This window comes from Cricetulus griseus, chromosome 4 (genome assembly GCF_003668045.3).
Source record: "Cricetulus griseus strain 17A/GY chromosome 4, alternate assembly CriGri-PICRH-1.0, whole genome shotgun sequence".
Classification (NCBI taxonomy): Eukaryota; Metazoa; Chordata; class Mammalia; order Rodentia; family Cricetidae; genus Cricetulus; species Cricetulus griseus.
In genome coordinates, this window is record NC_048597.1 from 122,478,628 (window position 1) to 122,498,441 (window position 19,814).

At 40.3% G+C, this 19,814-nt stretch overlaps 1 protein-coding gene across 4 annotated transcripts in view; it reads right to left on the reverse strand.

The window, feature by feature from the left end:
* Positions 1–19,814, reverse strand: part of Cep126 (centrosomal protein 126) — a 71,917-nt gene that overhangs the window by 17,195 nt on the left and 34,908 nt on the right. For 2 of the 4 annotated variants that reach the window (XM_027415159.2, XM_027415158.2), the window contains exons 5-8: positions 16,365–16,563; positions 12,917–15,041; positions 7,460–7,572; positions 3,390–3,462 (exon numbers count right to left, since the gene is read on the reverse strand). In XM_027415159.2, coding sequence (XP_027270960.1) covers positions 3,390–3,462; positions 7,460–7,572; positions 12,917–15,041; positions 16,365–16,563 — 2,510 coding nt within the window. Of the gene's footprint in view, positions 1–3,389; positions 3,463–7,459; positions 7,573–12,916; positions 15,042–16,364; positions 16,564–17,924; positions 19,064–19,814 lie in introns of all 4 variants that reach the window. The other 2 variants (XM_035443443.1, XM_027415160.2) reach the window with 2 other exon arrangements.

Sequence of the window (19,814 nt, forward strand, 5' to 3'; positions counted from 1 at the left end):
CAAAATACACCAACAAAAATTGCCATGTTTTGTGGGTCACATGAGGGAGCCCATTCAGGCCTTTCCCTACCTACTGGCTAAAAGGAATGAATCAACAGATCGATTAATAAAATTGGTCTATTTGTCTTAGATAGAGAGAACTCTTCAGTCTTATAACTTTCATCATTAAAATAACAAAAACTTTAAGAAAACAATTAGGTTTAACTGGAGAGACTACTCGGCAAAATTGCCAAACAATAATGTGTACCCACAATGTTTATCTGTAACTATTTTAGGAATAAACCCTAGAGGTCCACTTCCTAATCATTCATGGCAAATGGATGTTACTCATATTACAAAATTTGACAAATTAAAATATATACATATGACAATTGATAGATATTTAAATTTCTAAACATATGACAACTAACTATTGAATGATGTTTTCCTTACATGGGAATTCCAAAAGTAATAAAACAACCTATACACTAAACAGTAAAAAAGACCCAATTTGGGGTGGAGGAAATGTTTGTGCTTTCTTACAGGAAAATAATAAAACAAGATGGCTACCAGACCATTTGGAGATATGCATGGAGAAGAGGAAAACAGGCATGCTGAGATAAAATAGCCACCCTCTCCTCCTCCTGAAAACCCCACCTCCAAACTCACCCTTAGCCAGCTCATGGGTTCTGGACTCTGTGTGGCACCCCCCACTTTCAATTCCCTTAACCCATTCTTATCTCTGCAACCTTACCCTGGCTCCTGCTGATTCCTAATAATGCCTGGTGGGCCTGCCTCGATGGCCTCACTCCCTGCCTTCCACCTATATCTTTGAGGAGGTGGCATTCTGCGTTCTAGTGCAGGTTGTTCTTATCTGGCTTATTAAAGAACCTGACAAATTCTTTCACTTCTGGGAACAATCCCAAGGGACCTCCACCCTTTCCCATCCTCACAGATGCAAGGAACCTATATCAGCAGTTACAATTGCAGTCCTCTTCGGCTTGGGAGCTGTAGGAGCAGGTACTGGGATCTCTTCCCTCATCATTGGCCAATCCAGCTATACTGAGCTCAGTACCACTATAGACAGAGATGTCAAAGAACTCCAAAAGCAGATAAGCTATTTAGAAGGGTCCCTTCAATTTCTAGCTGAGGTAGTCCTACAAAACAGAAGAGGCCTAGATCTACTCCTCCTCCAACAAGGGGCCTCTGCGCTGCCCTCAGAGAGGAATGTTGTTTTTATATTAACTGTTCAGGAGTCATTAAAGATAGCATGGCTAGAGTCAGAGAGGGCTTAGAAAAAAACGCCAAAAGGCAAGACAACAGGAAGTGTGGTACCAAAACTGGTTCTCCACTTCCCCATGGCTTAGCACCCTCCTACCTTCCCTCCTGGGACCCCTTGTGGGACGTCTGCTATTGGTATCTTTTGGCCCTTGGGCCTTCAATCGACTAGTGGCCTTTATCAAACAGCAGGTAGATTCTGCCACTAGGCCTATTCAGGTTCATTACCATAAACTCTTCTCCAAGGAGGATGACCTTGGCTACCCCAACACCAATCGCCTTGGGCTATTGCCCCCTGAAACAGAACAAGCCTCAAGACATCCATGGCCAGCTTCAGAGGTACAGACCCAGAAGGTACTGCAGAAAGATTAAGATCACATCTTTCAAGGAAAATGCCTGCGTGCAACCGGGTGGATGTTCCATCTCCCCGCCCCCACAAAAGAACATTGGGCTATAAGACCCCAAGGATGGATCCAAGTACCTGTCCTGAGGGGCCCAAGAGTCAATCCTGCTCAATCTGCTAGGTGGCCGGGCCTCTATCCCCCTCTGCTGCAAAACTTGGCCTTTTCCTTTAATACCAGGAAGGGGAATATGTTGGGAGCCATACAGCTTGGCATGAACCTTTAGGCCAAACTTGGCAAGCCACATAGTTATAGAACTGTCTTTTGATTATAAATGGCTTCTAGAAGCATGAGCACCCACAAGAAACAACATGACCCAGACGTCAATCCTTTGTTCCAAGCACAGGCCCACTTACCTAAGCAACCCTCCTTCTTCCCACCACTCACCTAGGTAATTCTCCCTCTCCCCACCACCCATGAATTTTTCACCCTGTTACAATAAATATTTCTCCCAAAAGCTGCCCGAGCCCTACTGCCATGTGGGCGGTCTCCACCAGCTGCCTGAGTTCTGCCCATTGCGTGGATGGACAAAATAATACACAGACTTATATTAGGTACAAGGCTGCTTGGCCAATGACTAGGATTTCTCATCTGTTAGCTCAGTCTTTATTATCATAAATCTATATATTTTATAAGACTTATCTTATAGAGGATGCCTTCGCTGGTGCCCTCTCTTGCCGGTGGATCACATAGTACCACTGGAGGATGCGAAGGGGAAAAGGGGGCACTTCCTACTTCTCCTTCCTTAAATATGAATCTCCTTGCTATGTCACTTCCTGCCTGGATCACCACTTTACTACATTTCCCAGAATCCTCTTTGACTCCTAGTCCCATCTAACTTGCTGCCTCATTGACCAAAATGTACTTTATTCAACAATCAATAAGATGAACACAGAAGTACATTCCCCATCATTACCCTGCCAATATCCTCCTTCTATAGTTTTCTAACATCCTGCTTAAACTAACACCTAGCTCTTGGCCTCTTCTCCCCCTCCCCTTTACCCCATACTACTGACTATATAAGCTAGCCTGGAAAAAATAAAATTTGCCACTTGATCACAATCCCGTCTTGTGGTGATTCTCTTGCATTTCTTGTTGCCATTCCCCTCCCTGGACTTCTAGCTCTAGGTTGCTGTCCTGTGGGTTGGGACAACTACGCACGCGCTGTGTGTGTGTGTGTGTGTATGTGTATTAACCTATAGGTCTTTTTCGTATATATTATGGATTCTACTGTTTTCTGGGATTTCTAAATTTGCAAATGGGAGGGTGTTGTGCTTTCCCCTGGGCTTTGTTTTGTCCTATTCTAATGTGTTAGTTTTTGTCTTATTTTATTATATTGTATTGTGTTATATTTTATTTTATTATTATCCCTTAGAATTGTTCAGTTTCTTTTCTTTCATTAGTGTTCTTTTTTTTTTTTCTGAGAAAGGGTCTCTGAGTAGCTCTGGCTATACTGGAACTTGCTTTGTAGACTAGGCTGGCTTTGAACTCATGGTGATCCACCTGCCTCTGCTTCCTGAATGCTGGGATTAAAGGTGTGTACCACCACTGCCCAGCTAGAATCGTTCATTTTCGAATTTGAGACAGAAAGGGGATAGATTCAGATGGGAGAGGAGGTAGAGAGGAACTGGGAGGAGTAGAGGAAGAGGAACTGTAATCAGGATATATTATATGAGATAAAAATTTATTTACAACAAAAGAAAAAAAGAAAATGCTTACAATGAAACATACCTTCTTCAGTCTTGGGGCCTCTTGTAGCTTGTACTGGTTCACTTGCACTTAGTGGGACACTTTGTCCAAAATGCTATAAAAATAGGTTAAGTATAAATATAATTCCAGATTTAAAATTCATGATATGGTCATGGTCTTCAAAGAACCTTTAATTGTTGCCTGCATTTTTAGTTGTCACTGTCTGTATAACTTGCCTAATTCTTTTATTTTGGAGCAGAAATCAAGAACTACTGGATTAAAGCCTTTCATGGTGAATGAATATTTAAAAATGTCTAACACAAAATTCCAGGTTGTGGTGTTCTCTTGAAGACCAAGAAGAACAAAGTATGTTGGGTGGCAACCAACTGTTTGGAATAAAGAACTATTAAAAATCCATCACACTTTACACTTCGATGGCTTTGCAACTGCCTGTTATTATGGGAGTTTTCTCCAAGCCTGTCAGCAGAAGCAGCTGCCTCTTTGCTGCAGAGGATCTAGAGGCATCATCAAAAAGGGTTCCACTGTACACTACCTGACAGACACCACCCACTTTCGTACTTGGCAGGGACTTAGCTCTGTCAGGCTGATCTGGAGAGTAACCGGCACAGGTGGCTGCAACAGCCCCCCTCCACCTCCAGCACTGCCTAAGCTCCTTTTTACACTTTTGAGACATCTCAGACTGAAAATCTGCTGTAAAATGCCAAGTGTGACTTTTTACTTTTCATTATCTCTTTTATATTCTTTGCACATAGAGTTGGCCAAAAGATGGCACAATAAAACACATTTCCTAAGACGTGGTGACAAGTACCACTGCTGTAGCAACTGAATGTTTCATCAGCCTCTAGAATAAAGAACAAAACCAAACAAAATAATGATAACAATTTCCAATTTTCAAATTTGATTTTCGTCCTTAAAACTCATGTAGTCTAAGAGTAGCAGGCCCTTGTGAGGTGTGTAAGGAGATGTGCAAATGACAGACATGTGAAAGGAGAAGCAACCTTTGTGCATGGTGGAAAAGAAAACTTGAGAGACAGAAAAGCAGAATGCAAAAAGCAAGAAGGAATGTAATAGCACCCAGAACAGTCAAAGCAACTGAGAGGGGACTAAGCACAGGCATATGAAACTTGCTCAGTGCTTCGTGGTTGTACCAACTACATGTCACTTTAAATTTGAGACATCTTTTTATTTTTCTTTTTTCTTTTTGAGACAGGGTCCCATTATGTAGCTCTGGCTAGCCTGAAACTCACAGAGATCTACTTATCCCTGCCTCCCAAGTGCTTGGATGAAAGGTGTGTGATACAACCAGCAAATCTGATATAGCTTAATATAAGTTTAATAAAAGATGATGTTTTATCTTTATAGATTTTGATATGATTGGTGGGAATACTATGGAAGTTCAAAGGAACTTACTAGTTATTACTGTATTTGTAATCTGGAAGATATATTCATGTTTATTACTTATGATAATATACTGATAATAAGACAACTTCACAAACAAAGTAAATGACTTGCTTTGCTGGTAAGATTAGATCATAATTGTTATCTATATTAATAGCCTTATGCTTGTAAAAATTAATACCTCTTGGGCTGTGGGCATAGCTCAGTGTTTGTTTTGCATGTAAGAAGCTCTAGATTGCTCTCTGGAGCTGGGAAGAAGTATGTAAAATACTCCCCATACAAATGCTAAGACTCTCAACTTCTTTACAGGGCACCCTAATCCAGTTCTTTTTTTTTTTTTTTTTTTTTCCAAGACAGGGTTTCTCTGTGGCTTTGGAGGCTGTCCTAGACCTAGCTATTGTAGACCAGGCTGATCTCGAACTCACAGAGATCCACCTGCCTCTGCCTCCCGAATGCTGGATTAAAGGCGTGCACCACCAATGCCCAGCCCTAATCCAGTTCTATAAAAAATTAGAAGTGATACACACAGTAGAAGCTCCAAGTAAAATGCCTTTTAATTATTCATCTCATGTTTCTAAATATTCTACAAACAATCCTTAATCAGACCTCTAAAATGTCATATTTGACTATACTTATTCAGCTCTCATATAATTTCCATATCATTTAAAACTGTTACTACACTTTGGCTTTTACTCAAGATCTCTGTCCCAAAAGCCATATTAGGGTTTGTTGAACTGTTCTTAAAGACAAAACCATTATGTAATTCAAAGTTTCTTATAAAAGGTCCCTAGATGATGAAAACTAGGGTAGCCACTCATCTGATTAAAGGGGAAGGCCCATTCAGACACCTTCTCAATTATTGTCAGGAGTCTTACCTGGGGTCTTCCTTGTGGGTTCCTAAGCATTTCTCTAGCACCAGGTTTCTCTCTAACCATGTAATGCCTCCCTCCATCAGTAGACATCTTTTTCATTGCTCGCCCCTCAGTTCCTCCCCCAACTCGGTCTTCTTGATTCCTTATGTTCCTATCCCCCATCCTCTCTCAGTTTACTCAGGAGATTTTAACTATTTTCCCTTCCTGGGACCCTCCCTGTAACTAATGGCAGCAGATGCAGTGACCCACAGCCAAGCACTGGGCTGAGCTCCTGGAGGAGGGATCATACGACCAAGGGGGGGTCAAGGCTGTGATGGGGAAAACCACAGAGACAGCTGAATGGAGCTAGTGGGAGCTCACGGATGGACTGATGGCTGGGGAACCTGCATGGGACTGAACTAGACCCTCTGAATGTGGGTGACAGACATGTGACTTGATCTGTTGGGTGGTGGCTGGCAGTGGCACCAGGACCTAATCCAGGGGCATGAACTGGCTTTTTGGAGCCCATTCCCTATGGTGAGATACCTTGCTCAGCCTTGCTACAAGGGTATAGTAATATATTGTTTGTAATCTAACAAATAAAGTTTGCCTTAAGATCAGAATGAAGAGCTAAGCCACTAGTTAGCTACACATAAACTAAGCAACTAGTTAGCTATAGAGGACAGGCAGTGGTGGCACAGGACTCAGGAGACAGAGGCAGATGGATCTCTGTGAGTTCAAGGCCACCCAGGGCTACATGAGAATGAATGAGTCTAAAAGAGAAACAGAGCTTATGCCTCTAATCTCAGTTAGAGAGAATATAAGGCAGAAGCTCAGTGCAGTCTGAGTTTTGGTGGAGAGCATTGCAGTCTGCAGTCACGCTGAGGACAGGATCCCACCACCCACCTTTGGTTTTAAGCTTGGTAGAGGTAAGAACTCTTCAGTGTCTTGGCTGCTTTGCTTTTCTGATCTTCAGTTTGAATCCCAAAGACTGTCTGTTTTTTTATTATTTGTGCTACACAGGGGGTAGGGGCTTTATTCTGCCTCAACTTGGAATGCCAAGTTGACTCTCCAAGGAAGGCCTTACCCACTATGAGAAATGTATGGGGGGGGTGGGAAGAGGAGAAAGCTGGGGGTTGGTGGGAGATGGGGAGGGAGGGGGAACTGGGGTTGGTATGTAAAATGAAAAATAAATTTTTTAAATAAAAAGGTCTCTAGATGGAAAATGTCTCTTAAAAAACACTGTACAACATACAATAGTACCAACACCCACCCTGCTTCCCTCCTCACCTTCTTTCATCCTGTCCATTTATTGCATATTTAAATAATGTCAGGGAATTTTGCGGCAAATGACTTTTCTACAGAATCATCTATAAATAATAAGTTAAACAATACTTTTTCTTATTTAGAAAAAAACTAAATTATGTATATGGATGTTTTGCCTAAATGTATGTGTGTGTACCACTTGTGTGCCTGGTGCCCTTATAGGCCAGAAGGCTTTGGATCTTTTGAGACTGGTGTTAGAGATGGTTGTGAGTCACCATGTGGGCACTGGGAATTGAACCTGGGTCCTCTAGAAGCACAGTTAGTGTTCTTAATATCTGTCTAGCCCCAGGAATAACTGCTTAAAGGTAGTTAAATGCCTTCACTGGTAACTGATTGCATGAACTCATTCAAATACAGCAAATAAGTACAGTAAGATACTAGTATAAGATTCCAAGATTGTATCATGAATGACTTTGGCTACATTCACTTTGATGTTGAGGAACAGTTAACACCCAAAGCATCTGTCTTTCAAGTAGTTTCTACTACTAAAAGAGAGTTTGCTAAGACCATACTTACAATCATTTGCTCGGTGTGCTTCATTCCTACAGATCCAGAGATTTTTCTTTTCTGCTCTAACAGGTTTCTCCACTTATTTCCAATAACTTGCTTTCTTCTTGTAACAGCAGAATCTTAACAAATGTCGATATGAAATATTATGAAATTTGAGTAGGTAATATGAATCCACTCAAAATTTCAAGTTACTGTCAAACAGTACAGAAAGTTCTATGTATTTCCTCCATTTGGCCAGAAGTCTTCTATTAATTTTCCTCTAAGTTCTATAAATGGCACTTTTGCAAGGATGAATGAAACACAGTTCCTGCTATGGAGCAGAATATGGGGAATGCCAAGACGATACACAGAACGCGTGATGGGTGTGCAGGAAGAGCATAGTAGGATTCCAATTGACATTATCAAAAATTGAGATATGGGACTTTCTTCATGGCACCACTATTTGTTAGGAGAGTCATATACTGTGTGCCCAGGGAAGTGGATTTATGCATCTCAAACAGTAAGTGAGCAAGTTCTCAGACATGGTGTTTTAGTATTTAGGGAACACTAGGTACTCCCCACATGATCTTCCTATGCTTTCTGTATGACCACTTACCTAAGACCTCATTCTCACAGTGCCAATCCCCAAAGATGATACAAATAACTTAAGGACAGGTGAGTGAGAGCGAGGCAGAGCACACACACCCCATACTCTTGTATAGTCCCTCACCAATCATGGCCGTGTACTGTCACAGTGTCCGTCCATTTCAGACTGAGTTTCATAAACTTAAGAATTATAAAAAACTAGAAGAGTGAATCCTACCTTAAAGGTACATGAGAGAAAAAGCATGTGATAGAGTTCATAATAAAATATTTGCAATTAAAGCTGGGAAGTGGTGGCACACACCTTTAATCTGAGTACTTGGGAGGCAGAGGCAGTCAGGTCTCTGTGAATTCGAGGCCAGCTCGGTCTACAGAGAGAGAGTTCCAGGACCGGCTCCAAAGCTACACAGAGAAACCCTGTCTCAAAAAACAATACAAAAATATTTATAATTAATTAATATACTGTGATAGTAACAGATACACAATTTTTTGGTCTATAGTTGCTGGGTCATAGAATCTACACATGCTTAACTTTTATAGATATGAGAATTTTTAGTTCATACAAAACTTTACCAACCCTTGGTAATGTGTCTAATTTTAGCTACTCTGATGTATGCAGTTGTATCTAAAAGTCTAAATATACATTTGCATTTTATTATCCATTTGATGGCTTTTATTTATGAAAAGCTTATTATAGTATTTTGCTTTATGTTTTGTGTATGTGTGTATGTTCATGTACAGGAGGGTGCATGTGTGCATGGCAATGTCCATGCACATGTGTACACATGTGTGGAGGTCAGAGGACAACTTCCTAAGGATTAAAAGCATATGACATCACACTCATTGCATTAAACAGTTTTTATTAGATTTGCTCATTTTATTTTCTACTGAGCATTTTGCCTATATGTAAGTATGTATACCACCTATATACTTGGAGGTCAGAAGAAGACACTGGATCCCCTGCAACTTGAGCTCCAGGTGGTTGTGAACCATTAATGATGTGGGTGCTGTGAATTGAACCCGGGTCCTTTGTAAGAACAACTAGTGCCTTTAACTGCTGAGCCATCTCCTCAGCCTCTATTTTTTTTTTTTTTTATTTGGTTTTTCGAGACAGGGTTTCTCTGTGTAGCTTTGGAACCTATCCTGACACTTGCTCTGGAGACCAGACTGGCCTTGAACTCACAGAGATCCACCTGCCTCTGCCTCCTGGGTGCTGGGATTAAAGGTGTGCACCACCAATGCCGGCCTCAGCCTCTATTTTTATTAACATGGGTTCTAGGGACTAAACTCAGGTCCTCATGTGTGCAAGCCAAGCTGCTTATTGGATGTGCTATCTTCCTAGCCCACTGATGATCTTTTTGATGTGTTACCTGTAGTCTGAAGTTGTTCAATTAAAAATCACTATCAAACAAGGGGGAGTGCCTAGGTCCTGCCCCCAAATGATATGACAGACTTTGATGATTCCCCCATGAGAGGCCTCACTCTCCCTGGGGAGTGGATGGGAGGTGGGATGGGGGATTGGGGAGGCATGGGAGGATGGAAGGGAGAGGTAACATGGATTAGTATGTAAAATAAGATTGTTTTTAATTTAAATAAAAATTTATTTAAAAATATTACTATCAATATTGCTGTGACATTATTTTGTTCAGCAGTTTTTGTTTTTGTTTTTTTGATGGAGACAATCTAGATAATCAAGGTGGGATTTGACTCAAATCATTGTGGATACTGGTGTTAACCCTTTATTGCAGTTTTTAGTCTGCTCTTTATAACCTGTCCTACGAATTATAGATTTGCTTAGCAGAGCCCCATATTAGTTTAAATCAATGCTTAGCAACAGACTTCTTTATACCTCTTTACTTGGTTTTGCTTCTCTAGCTTAGCCCTCATGATATAATTGATCCACATTTTTATATTTATTGTAGTCTTTTAATACATCCTGCCTATGAGTCTTGATTAGTACAGAACATTACAAATATCTTTCCCCATTCAGTGTTGTGTCATTTTAACTTGTTAATTTTTTGTATGAAAAAGATCTCCAATTTTATTGTATAAGTATCATTCTTCTTAATAGGTATATTTTACATAGAGTATAAAAAATCTGACTATTCTAAAATCATATTGCTTCTAGAGCTTTTTATTTTTCATATTTACATCTGTAATTTACATGGAATTGATTTGTGTATAGGAGTGAAGAAAGAGTTACTCATTATATAGTTACCCAACTGAATGATAAAATAAACCCCTTTTTTCCTGCTATGCATTGTCGCCTTTGTGAAAAATCAAGCAATTAATTATGTGGGACTGTATTCTATTATCATTCAGCAGATGCCACGCTATGCTAATTGTTGTAGATTTAGATAGACTATCTAGAAATGAAAATTCCAAGACAGGGTTTCTCTACACACCTGGTTGTCCTGGAACTTGATCAGTAGAGTAGGCTGGCTTTGAACTCACAGAGATCTACCTGCCTCTGCCTCCTGAGTCCTGGGATTAAAGATGTGTGCCAGCATCACCTGGCTTTTGAAATGAAAGTTTTTAACTTTGTTCTTGAGATTGTCTCAGTTACTCTTGGCCTATGCATTTAATAATGTAAGTATAAGAGTCTGGCAATTTTCACAGAACCTGTTGGCACTTCATGGCCTCGACATGTACACACCTTCTTCTCCACCCAGGTCTTCTTTCATTATCCTCATGGTGCTTTCAGACTTCTCCACTGGTTATTAAAATCTTTACATTCAATTTTTCTCATAGGCTTATATTTCAATGTTATCTAAAAGATACCATTATTGAAATTTCTAGGTCTGTCCCTTGGCAATCCTAAAACATTTCCACTATTATTCTAACTTTGTTTCAGTTGCCTAGTCCCACTCAGCTATGTGTTCAGTATGGGGTCCTGTCCATACTGGGGAGGACAGCATGCTGTGTTTATTAGTAGCAGGCAATACCATGTTCTCACAGGGTCTTTCCCACCAAGTTTCTTTTGGTTGACACCCTTAGCCCCAGAGGGTTAATTTGACCTTTATCTGAACCCTATACATTTTTGTTCATTTTCAGATGAACATAAGCATAATTATTTCACTGTAAAGAATTAGACTGCATTTAGAATATGATCTCCTATAACATTGTTTCAAGGTATATTTCTCTTGGCTTAATAACTTCCACAATCATTTTACTTATTTTTTAATCAGTATTTTTCTTCTCTTGGTTTCTCTTCATTCTTTAAAAACCTCAGCCTCTAACCTTGATTCAAACTTAATATTTTTGTAGAGAAGTAGTAAAGAGATTTAGGTTACATTTTTTGCATTTAATTTTCTATATGCTAATGTAGTTTGTACCCATCCAATTTATTAAATTGTCTCAGGGCTGGAGACACACTTCATTCATTAAGAGCCCTTGCTGCCATTACAGAGTGCCTGTATTGGCACTTAAGCATAAGCTGGCACTTATGGTAGGTGGTTAACAGGAATCTGTACTCAAGTTTCATGGGGATCTCACACCCTCTTTGGGCCTCCATAGACTGCCCCACACATGTGGCATAGACAAAAACCAATTGACAAATAATAAAAAATTAAGTCAGGTGTGATTTTATACACCTTTAAATTCTGGCATTCATGAGGCAGAAGCAGGCAGATCTGTGTGAGTTCAAGGACAGCATGGTCTACTGACTGAGCTCTAGGCCAGCCAGTGCCACAGAGTGGTCTCAAAGAGAAAATAAAAAAAAAAGAATGAATGAACAGGCAGGGTGTCTGCTAAGTGCCAGGCCCTGTTGGGATCTGGAGTACAATGATGCAGCACACAGAAACCCCCTGGTCTTTGAAAGCTCCTGGTCTAATTAAAGAGGATACCAAGTACAAATCTATAAACTCTAAGCAAATTACTTCTTGTTATTACTGTACTGCCCTCTCCCTCTATGAACAATCCCCTCTCTTTCTCAGTAGGAAACTAATTCCCACTGGCAGCAAGTTTTATGGACTTCTAGGTCATTCCCTTAAAAGAGGGAAGTGGTTTCACAAGCAGTGAGTGACATGACAATGACATCAACAAAGAAGTAAATCTTTGAATTGTTCAAAACAACATGAAAACAGAAAACACAAAAACCACAGAAGCAGAGCTGCAGTGTTCTAGAAAGGACGGAGGGCTGTGTATGTATTTAAAACACTTCTTTCTTTAAACTGCAGGCATTTTGCCTTATTTATTATCTTGTGTGTGGATGTGCACACACATGCCAGCAATCCTATATGGAGTTTGGAGCTCACCTAGAAGGAGTCAGTTCTCTCCATCCATCATGCAGGCTTCAGGGACTGAATTCAGGTTGTCAAGTTTGGCTGAATGCATCTTTACCTGCCATCCTGACAGCCCAAGTGTTAGTTAACATCTACTATTAGCATATAAGAAATTCGTATATGAATTTTAAAATAAGCCAGGCATGGTGGCGCATGTTTTTAATCCCAACATTTGGGACAGATGCAGGAGGACCTCTGTGGGCTTGAGGCCAGTTGGTCTACATAGTGAGTTCTAGGCCAGGCAGAACTACATCCTGTGTCAAACACAACAAATAAGTTGTTATATATATTTATCTACTCAAATAAACAATGCTTTTTCCCATGATGCTCATGTGACAGAAATCTAATCACAACAGCAATGACAGAACCACATGGGATAAGGGTCAGATGCTATTCATTGTAGAGCTAGCACAAGTTTCCAATTTTAATTGAGTACAGGTTAGGCAATTCTCTGAAGAGCTCCAGCTGCTAGAGCAAGTTATAGCATAGAGAGCTAAGTTATCCTCATAAGACTGTAACTCACTAGACAGTATACATTGCCATGCACAATGTGGAAAATGTCACATGACTCTGAAAGGTAGTATAATGTTTTCCTTACCAGTGGCCCTGTCATTGTGGCACCCATTGTTCCTTCTTTTCCATGAGAGAACTGACTCCTCTTCGGTACTCCTATGAGTCAATGACTGGTTGCTCTCTTCACAAACAGGACTTCCTTGGGTACAATATACTGTCCCGTCTTGCTGGAACCCTGTGTGAGTGCTATTTGAATAGTTTGCTTTTGCTGAGGTTTGGCACTCTGCAGAGTGAGGAGTTGGTAGAGCTGGGGTCACAGCGAGGAGGTCAGAACAAGAATCTGGGAATGGAGGATGACTTTCCTGAGTCCACTGATTCAAACGGTACTCTGTGGGAAGCATGCATGAACTTAAGTAGTTCTGTGTCATGATGTTTTGAGACTGTTCAGGTGTGGCTAAATGACATGGAGACATTTGCATATTTTTACCATTTTTAATATTTGTTGGTGGTTTAGGCAGAGGATTAGGTATAATTAGTTTACCCTGAGCTTGGGCCAGTGTGTTAGCTTTGCTTGAAGACAGTGGCTGGCTGATAGTGGTTTTTCTGTTCATATAGAGAAGGCCTGTCTGGACCTTTGTAGACCCTGCCCTTCTAGTCCCCTTTGCTGACCTTGGAAGCTTAGACTTCTGAGTCTTAGCATCACCAGCATGCATAGGGGCTTTGTTGTCTTCTCTTCTGCAGGCTGACCAGGCTTGTTTAGCAAAGCTACAGCCTGCAGGTGTAGAAAAGTTCAAAGGAACACTGTCCATTTCATATCCTCCCGAATCAGTAACGTTTTCGGAGACACCATCAGCCTTGGCCTTCTTCCCACCAGCAGAGTGTGCGGTACAATCAGGGATACTTGTTGGGTTGCAGGTTGGCACCTGTACACTTCTGGTGTGATAGTGCTGGAGCCACTGTAGGGCCATTCCTGCCCTGTTCCTCACTGGGTGGCTATCATCCATACAGTTTTCTGTGTAATTACTTTCATCAAGCCACCGTAGCTTTTTAGTAGTTTTGGGGGTTCCTGTCCCTTTCCCTTTCTGTTTTGTTAATTCAATACTATCTCTAATAGCTTCTGCCTTTTGATGTCTAAACCTAAAACCTTGATTTATAACTAGTGCCTTGAGATAATCATGATCATATCTGGATTCTTTCTTTAATATACTCTTAAGCAGCCTCACCCCATTTTGTTCATGGACCATGTGCTTCATGCTGTGATCAGGCAAGTCACAGTCAGGAGTTATGTTACACAGTGGTGCTGATGGTCCACTTGCTTTTTGTTTTCTATCTTTTGAATTAGAATTTTGAGGTGCACAGGTGGCCTGAAAGTTGCCTGAAAATAAAGACAACTTTTCTTTATTACAGTTCAAATAGCTTATCTTTTCGTATTTCACATCTTTCAATTCATCTAACTTATCAGAACACTGCACGGGATTGATTTCTTTTATGTGTGTGTTGTTCTCCGGTGAAGGCCCACTGGACTGTGAATTAGGCGACAAAAGTGGCACAAAGGAAGCAGGAATTGAAGCAGTTCTGTTTTCTTGAGTTAACTCAGATAGTCTCTCTTGGATGGAAAATGAAGGTGCTTCCTGGGTTAGAGGTTCTGGAGTAGTCCAGGCTCCACTGACTTTAAATGCTGGGCTCTTGGCACTTGGCAGCCACTCCCTTTGGGGTGTTCCACAAGTGGACTCACTGGTCCTCACAGTATTCCCTTCAGAGGTGTTCTCTCTTTTTTTATCTAGAGCAACTACAGAAGGACTACATACAAAGAGCACTGAGTCATTGGCAGTTTTTGTGGCTCTCTCCACAGTTCTGCTCAGAGTAGGTGGGTTTTGTTCTTTATTACTCAAACATTCCCACGAGGGCAGAACACTAGATTTACTTAAAATATCTGAAAAAGATGCGACAGGTTGAGTGTTTTGAGCATCTATGTTTGTGAGCCAATTGTTTATATGCTGAGTTTTAGATAAAGACAATCTGTCTTCATCATAGTAGTTTAAATGAGCCGACTGCAGACTTGCTGACTTGAGGGGAACAGAGTTCGGCTGGGCTGATGTGGAAGGAGTCATAAGTGTTATGTATATTTCTTCACGCTCTCCAGCCTCAAGGCTGTCTACACTTGAGAGAGTTTCAGAATTGGTTATCTGATTAACTTCATCACAAAATTTCTGAGGGAAAAAAAAAAGAACACTGTTTTATGCTGTAGACTCACACTATTGTTACTGAGTTCAATTTTCCTTGACAGGGAAAATAATGTGACTATAAGCAGTATAGGTACAAGCTACACCCCTGCAGCAGACCTCATGGTAAAAAGTAAGAAATAAGAAAAGCATAAAAAAGTGCTTCCTTTCATTTCAGCTCCCACAGTAAATGCTCAAGTATTCTGGCTACCATGATGTCTTAGAAATAATTGCTATTCCACTTAGGGTATGGAGTTTCTTCATGGGTTCACAATACTAAATTAATTCTGAAAAATACTTGCTGATAAACTAGATTCTCTTCCTGAAACCTTCTTTGGACTTAAAAGAGACTCTTGACAGTTCTGTGATGCAACAGACATCAATTAGCTCTGAGCCCTTTCCCATCCATGTTGAGATTGTGCATGATCCCAGGGAGGCAGCACTAAGTGGAGTCAGTCGGTTTGAAAAACAAAGCACATTAAGTTGGGATGAAAAAGTGGTGGTGGCTGGGAATAGGGGAGGAAACAGAAGGATTAGATCAAAATATATTATATACATGCGTGAAATTCTAAAAAAAAAAAGAGAGAATTTTAACAAAGAAAGTAAAGTTCTGTGACCCTAATGTGAACTTTCTGTTGGTAGGAATTATAACCTTTTTATAGAGGTCTGGAATAAGGTTTTCAACTCTGGTTGTATGTAAGAGACAAAGGGTTTCATAAAAATAAATATGCCAGTGAAGATCAGAAGTTCAAGGATAGCCTTGGTGACATACTAAGTTTGAGGCCAGCCTGGACTAAATTATATCCTGTGTCCAAACAAAATACCAACAAAAATCTATGTCTGGGCCCTGCTGGTTCATTTTCCACATGAGATTCATGCAGTAGTCTTACACTTATTTTATTTCTATGAAGCATGTGGATGTAGGTTTAAGAACTATTGGTTTTAGGGGTTGGAGAGATGGTTCAGAAGCATCTATATGCATCATAAATTTAGGTTGCTTTTAAAAATTTCTAATAATAATACTTACATTACACTATACTTTCAAACAGCTTTTATATTTGTCAGAAAATAACATTCATACAGCCTATTTTTTTTTTTAGTAGATGGAAAAGAGGAAGAGCAGAAAGGTGGGAAAAGGTCAGGGAAAAAAGAAAAACAACCCAAGTTTTCTTTTAGCATCTGTGATGGAGTTGAGCTGACTCATCCGCAGGTATTTTTATGGCCTTCTTTTAGCTGTATGAAGAACACTGAGATGTAGGACAGAATTACTACTACAAATGAAAGCACTAGTAACATAGTTATAGTTCATACTTGCAAACTGCTTAAATGTTGATTCTCTAGGAGCTTCTGAGTCTCCTCCAGTTTAAGCTGGAACACATTTTTGTTAGTAGCTACGTTTGCTATGTTGTTTTCCTTCATTTCTTTATCACAGTTAATTCTGCGTACGAGGTATTTTTGATGTTTGTGATCATTTTTTGACAACGGTGTAGGCAAGGCAGAATCTATAGCTCTGTGAACCAAATATGAAAAGATTTAGTACATTTAACTGAAATTAACTTATTTCCTTAAGTACATAAATGACACAATTGTATACTATGTGCACAAGTGTCCAGATAATTACATATAAGGATATTGGAGAAATCTATAGACATATTAGAATGGGACTTTAAGGCAATTAACAGAATAAAAATGACTGTGAGAGCAGAGTGCCAATAAAGAAGAGCGTCACACAGGGCTGCCTATTTATTCCGTGATTACTATATTCCACTCTATCATGTGGGCAGGGGTAGAAATCCTGTGCATTTGTTGTCAGTTTTCACTTCTCTAGATAGATTTTATATAGATAATAATGTTGTTCTTAGTTGATATCATGGCCAGTGGTTATTCCTATATCCCAAAGACAGTTGGCTGAGATTCTAGCAGAAAGAAAATAATGGACGCTGCTTTGTCGGGGTTGGTATGATGGTCCTCCCTGCATGACGAGCTATGGGGGTGTGGCTCTTACTCAACACCAAGAATATAAACCTTTGTTTTCAGTTTGTTTCAGCAATACAATCAGAAATATAAGCATGTATTTTTAAAGATTTATTATTTAAATGTACATTAGGGTTTTGCCTGCATGTATCTCTGTATGAGGGTGCTAGCTCTCCTGGAACTGGAGTCACAGACAGCTGTGAAGTGCCACCTGGGAATTGACCTGGATCCTTTGAAAGAGCATTTAGTGCTCTTAACTCCTAATCCATCTCTCCAGCCCCATATAAGCATATATATATATATATATATATATATATATATATATATATGTTATAAAAGAGTGTCTTCAGTAGTCTACCTTTGGTGTGTCCAATCAGGACAATATCTTTATTTTATTTTATTTTTTACAATGCTGTACTGTCTTGTGCTGTCTAGAAACTGGTAGCCTGTTACATTTCAGTATATATACACAGTGAAAAAAATCTACTTCTATTAAAGACAAATGGATGATGAAGGATACAGCTGACTGAAGGGCATTTATTACCAACTCAGTTACATTGTTTCCAATTAAATCTGGCTAAAGAAACCTTTTGGAAGGTGGCTTATTGCCACATGTGACATATAACTATCTCCAATACCCATATATGTTTTTATTTAGACAGACCAGAATCATCAAGGGCAGTGATTACTACATCCCTAAGTATTCCTTTGTCATCACCAGGAGATCATGGCTAGTGAGAAGGCATTCAGTACACGTTCCTGAACAGTGAGGGCATGTTTCTGTCTGTTTTTGTTTTTATACTTTTCTACTCTTACATAATCCTTCCCCTTTAGTTACCCTTCCCAAACGAAATAGAACTAAATCTACAAAATGTCTAATAAACTCAATTTATTTACCTTTAAAGTTGTCGTCTCTCAACTTTTTCTTCTCTATTCCTTTCTTCTCTACTCCACTTTCTTCTCTCCTCTTCTCTACTTTCTTCCCCCAGTGAGGAGGATTGAAGGGATGGATAGGAATAAAAGGAGATGGGGAGGAAGAAATCGGGGTAGAGTGAAGCATGGGAGGAAAGGAAGAAGAAATCATAAAAGATGAGGAAGCAGGAGACACTGGGGAGGGAAAAGCTAGATAAGTTGGAGGCAAACACGGAGAGGGGGATGAGTGCAAAGGAGAGGGCAAAAGAGGGATAGATGGGATAGGTAAGGGAGGGGAGGTAGAAGAAGAAGGTGAAGGAGAAGAAAGTATGGATGAAGAGGAAGAAACTACTACCAAAGGCGAAGAGGATGTGGAAGCAGAAGGTGATGAAGGCAAAGTAGAGGATGGAGAATGACATGGAGGTGGGTGGGAGAGAATCAAGGAAGGCAGATGGCCGACAGAGGCCTGAGGCTGATTTGACAATGTTGTGGTTTGTGGAACAGATTTCTGAACCGCATGGCAAGCATCAAACCTAGCAGACTGTTTAGGCAAAGGAGTGACACAAGAGACGGGTGGGGCTGGCTGAGTTGAATGACTGGATAAACTGGAAGGCTTCAAAACAGGGAGCGATTCCAAAGGGGTTGGAGAAACAACTAGTCGAGCCGGCAGCGAACGGCGGATAAGGGCAGGCATTAGAGTTGCTGGGGTAGAATGTTGGGCCGCAAGTAAATGTTTGGGTCTGAAAGTTTTGTAAAATAATCTGTTCTGTGAGTCAGGATCAGGAATGATTGGAGAGCTTTGGGATGGGTGAGGTTGAAGGACAGGTGGCCCAGAAGGAACAGGGGCTGGTAGACTAGGGAAACTGCTGGAAAAGCTAGAAGTAACTGGGGCTGGAGGGTGAGGGGGATATCTGATAGGATAAGATAGTAATGGGCCTGGTAAAAAGGTCTTTGGAAGAGTAGATGGGACAGACGGAAGGACACAGGTCTGGGAGGGGGGAGAAACAACAGGGTAGCTAGGAAGAATTTGAGGGTGATGGGTTAGCAATGGGGCCCGTGAAGCAGACAGCTGACCAGGTAAGTAGGGATCAGGATTGGAGACAGCTGGATAGGCAGGAATGGATCTGCATAGGTGGGAAAGTATTTGGACAGGCAAGTAGAAAGAACCTCATTAAGATTTATTTTTAAAAAACTTTATTACTGGGCTGCCTGTAGGTTTTTGATGGATTTTGATTTTATCCTTTGGGTCCATGCTTGATCTTCCATTGGTCAGCCAGATTCCTCTCATACTGACTGCCTGAAGCAGGTACACAGATGATTCAAGTTCACCTTTCCTCTCTTTTCAAAAGTTTGATGCACCGATATAGGCTGGAAAATCTAGTTCAAACCACTAGTGTGAAGAGCAAATGCAGACATCTCGGGGTAGTGGGTGGTTTAGAATGACTATCTCATCTCAAATACATGGATATTGGAGATAGATATCTAACAAATTGTTCTAACAATAGTTAGAGTCTATGCCCTCTTGTATTCTACATCCACCAGAAATGCCAAACAGATTAGCTTTGTGGTAAGAACTTGATTGTGATGGAAGGCTGATTATTTCTGATATTTTAAAAGTTAATACCTTACTAATATTTTTATATCTCATTACTTCCTGAAGTGGCTTCTTTATTCATAAAAATTTATTTGCCAATTTTTATTGAGGCTTAAAGAACTAGCCCACCCTTTTCCAAACAAATTTTCATTTTGGATTATAACATTAGCATCTTAATATAGTTTTATTTACCATTAGCATTCTCTATGCCAGAGGCACCTCTTGGGCTGAGGCAGTGGCTACTCAGTCCCCAGCACAAGTACTGCTATTCTCTGCTTCTC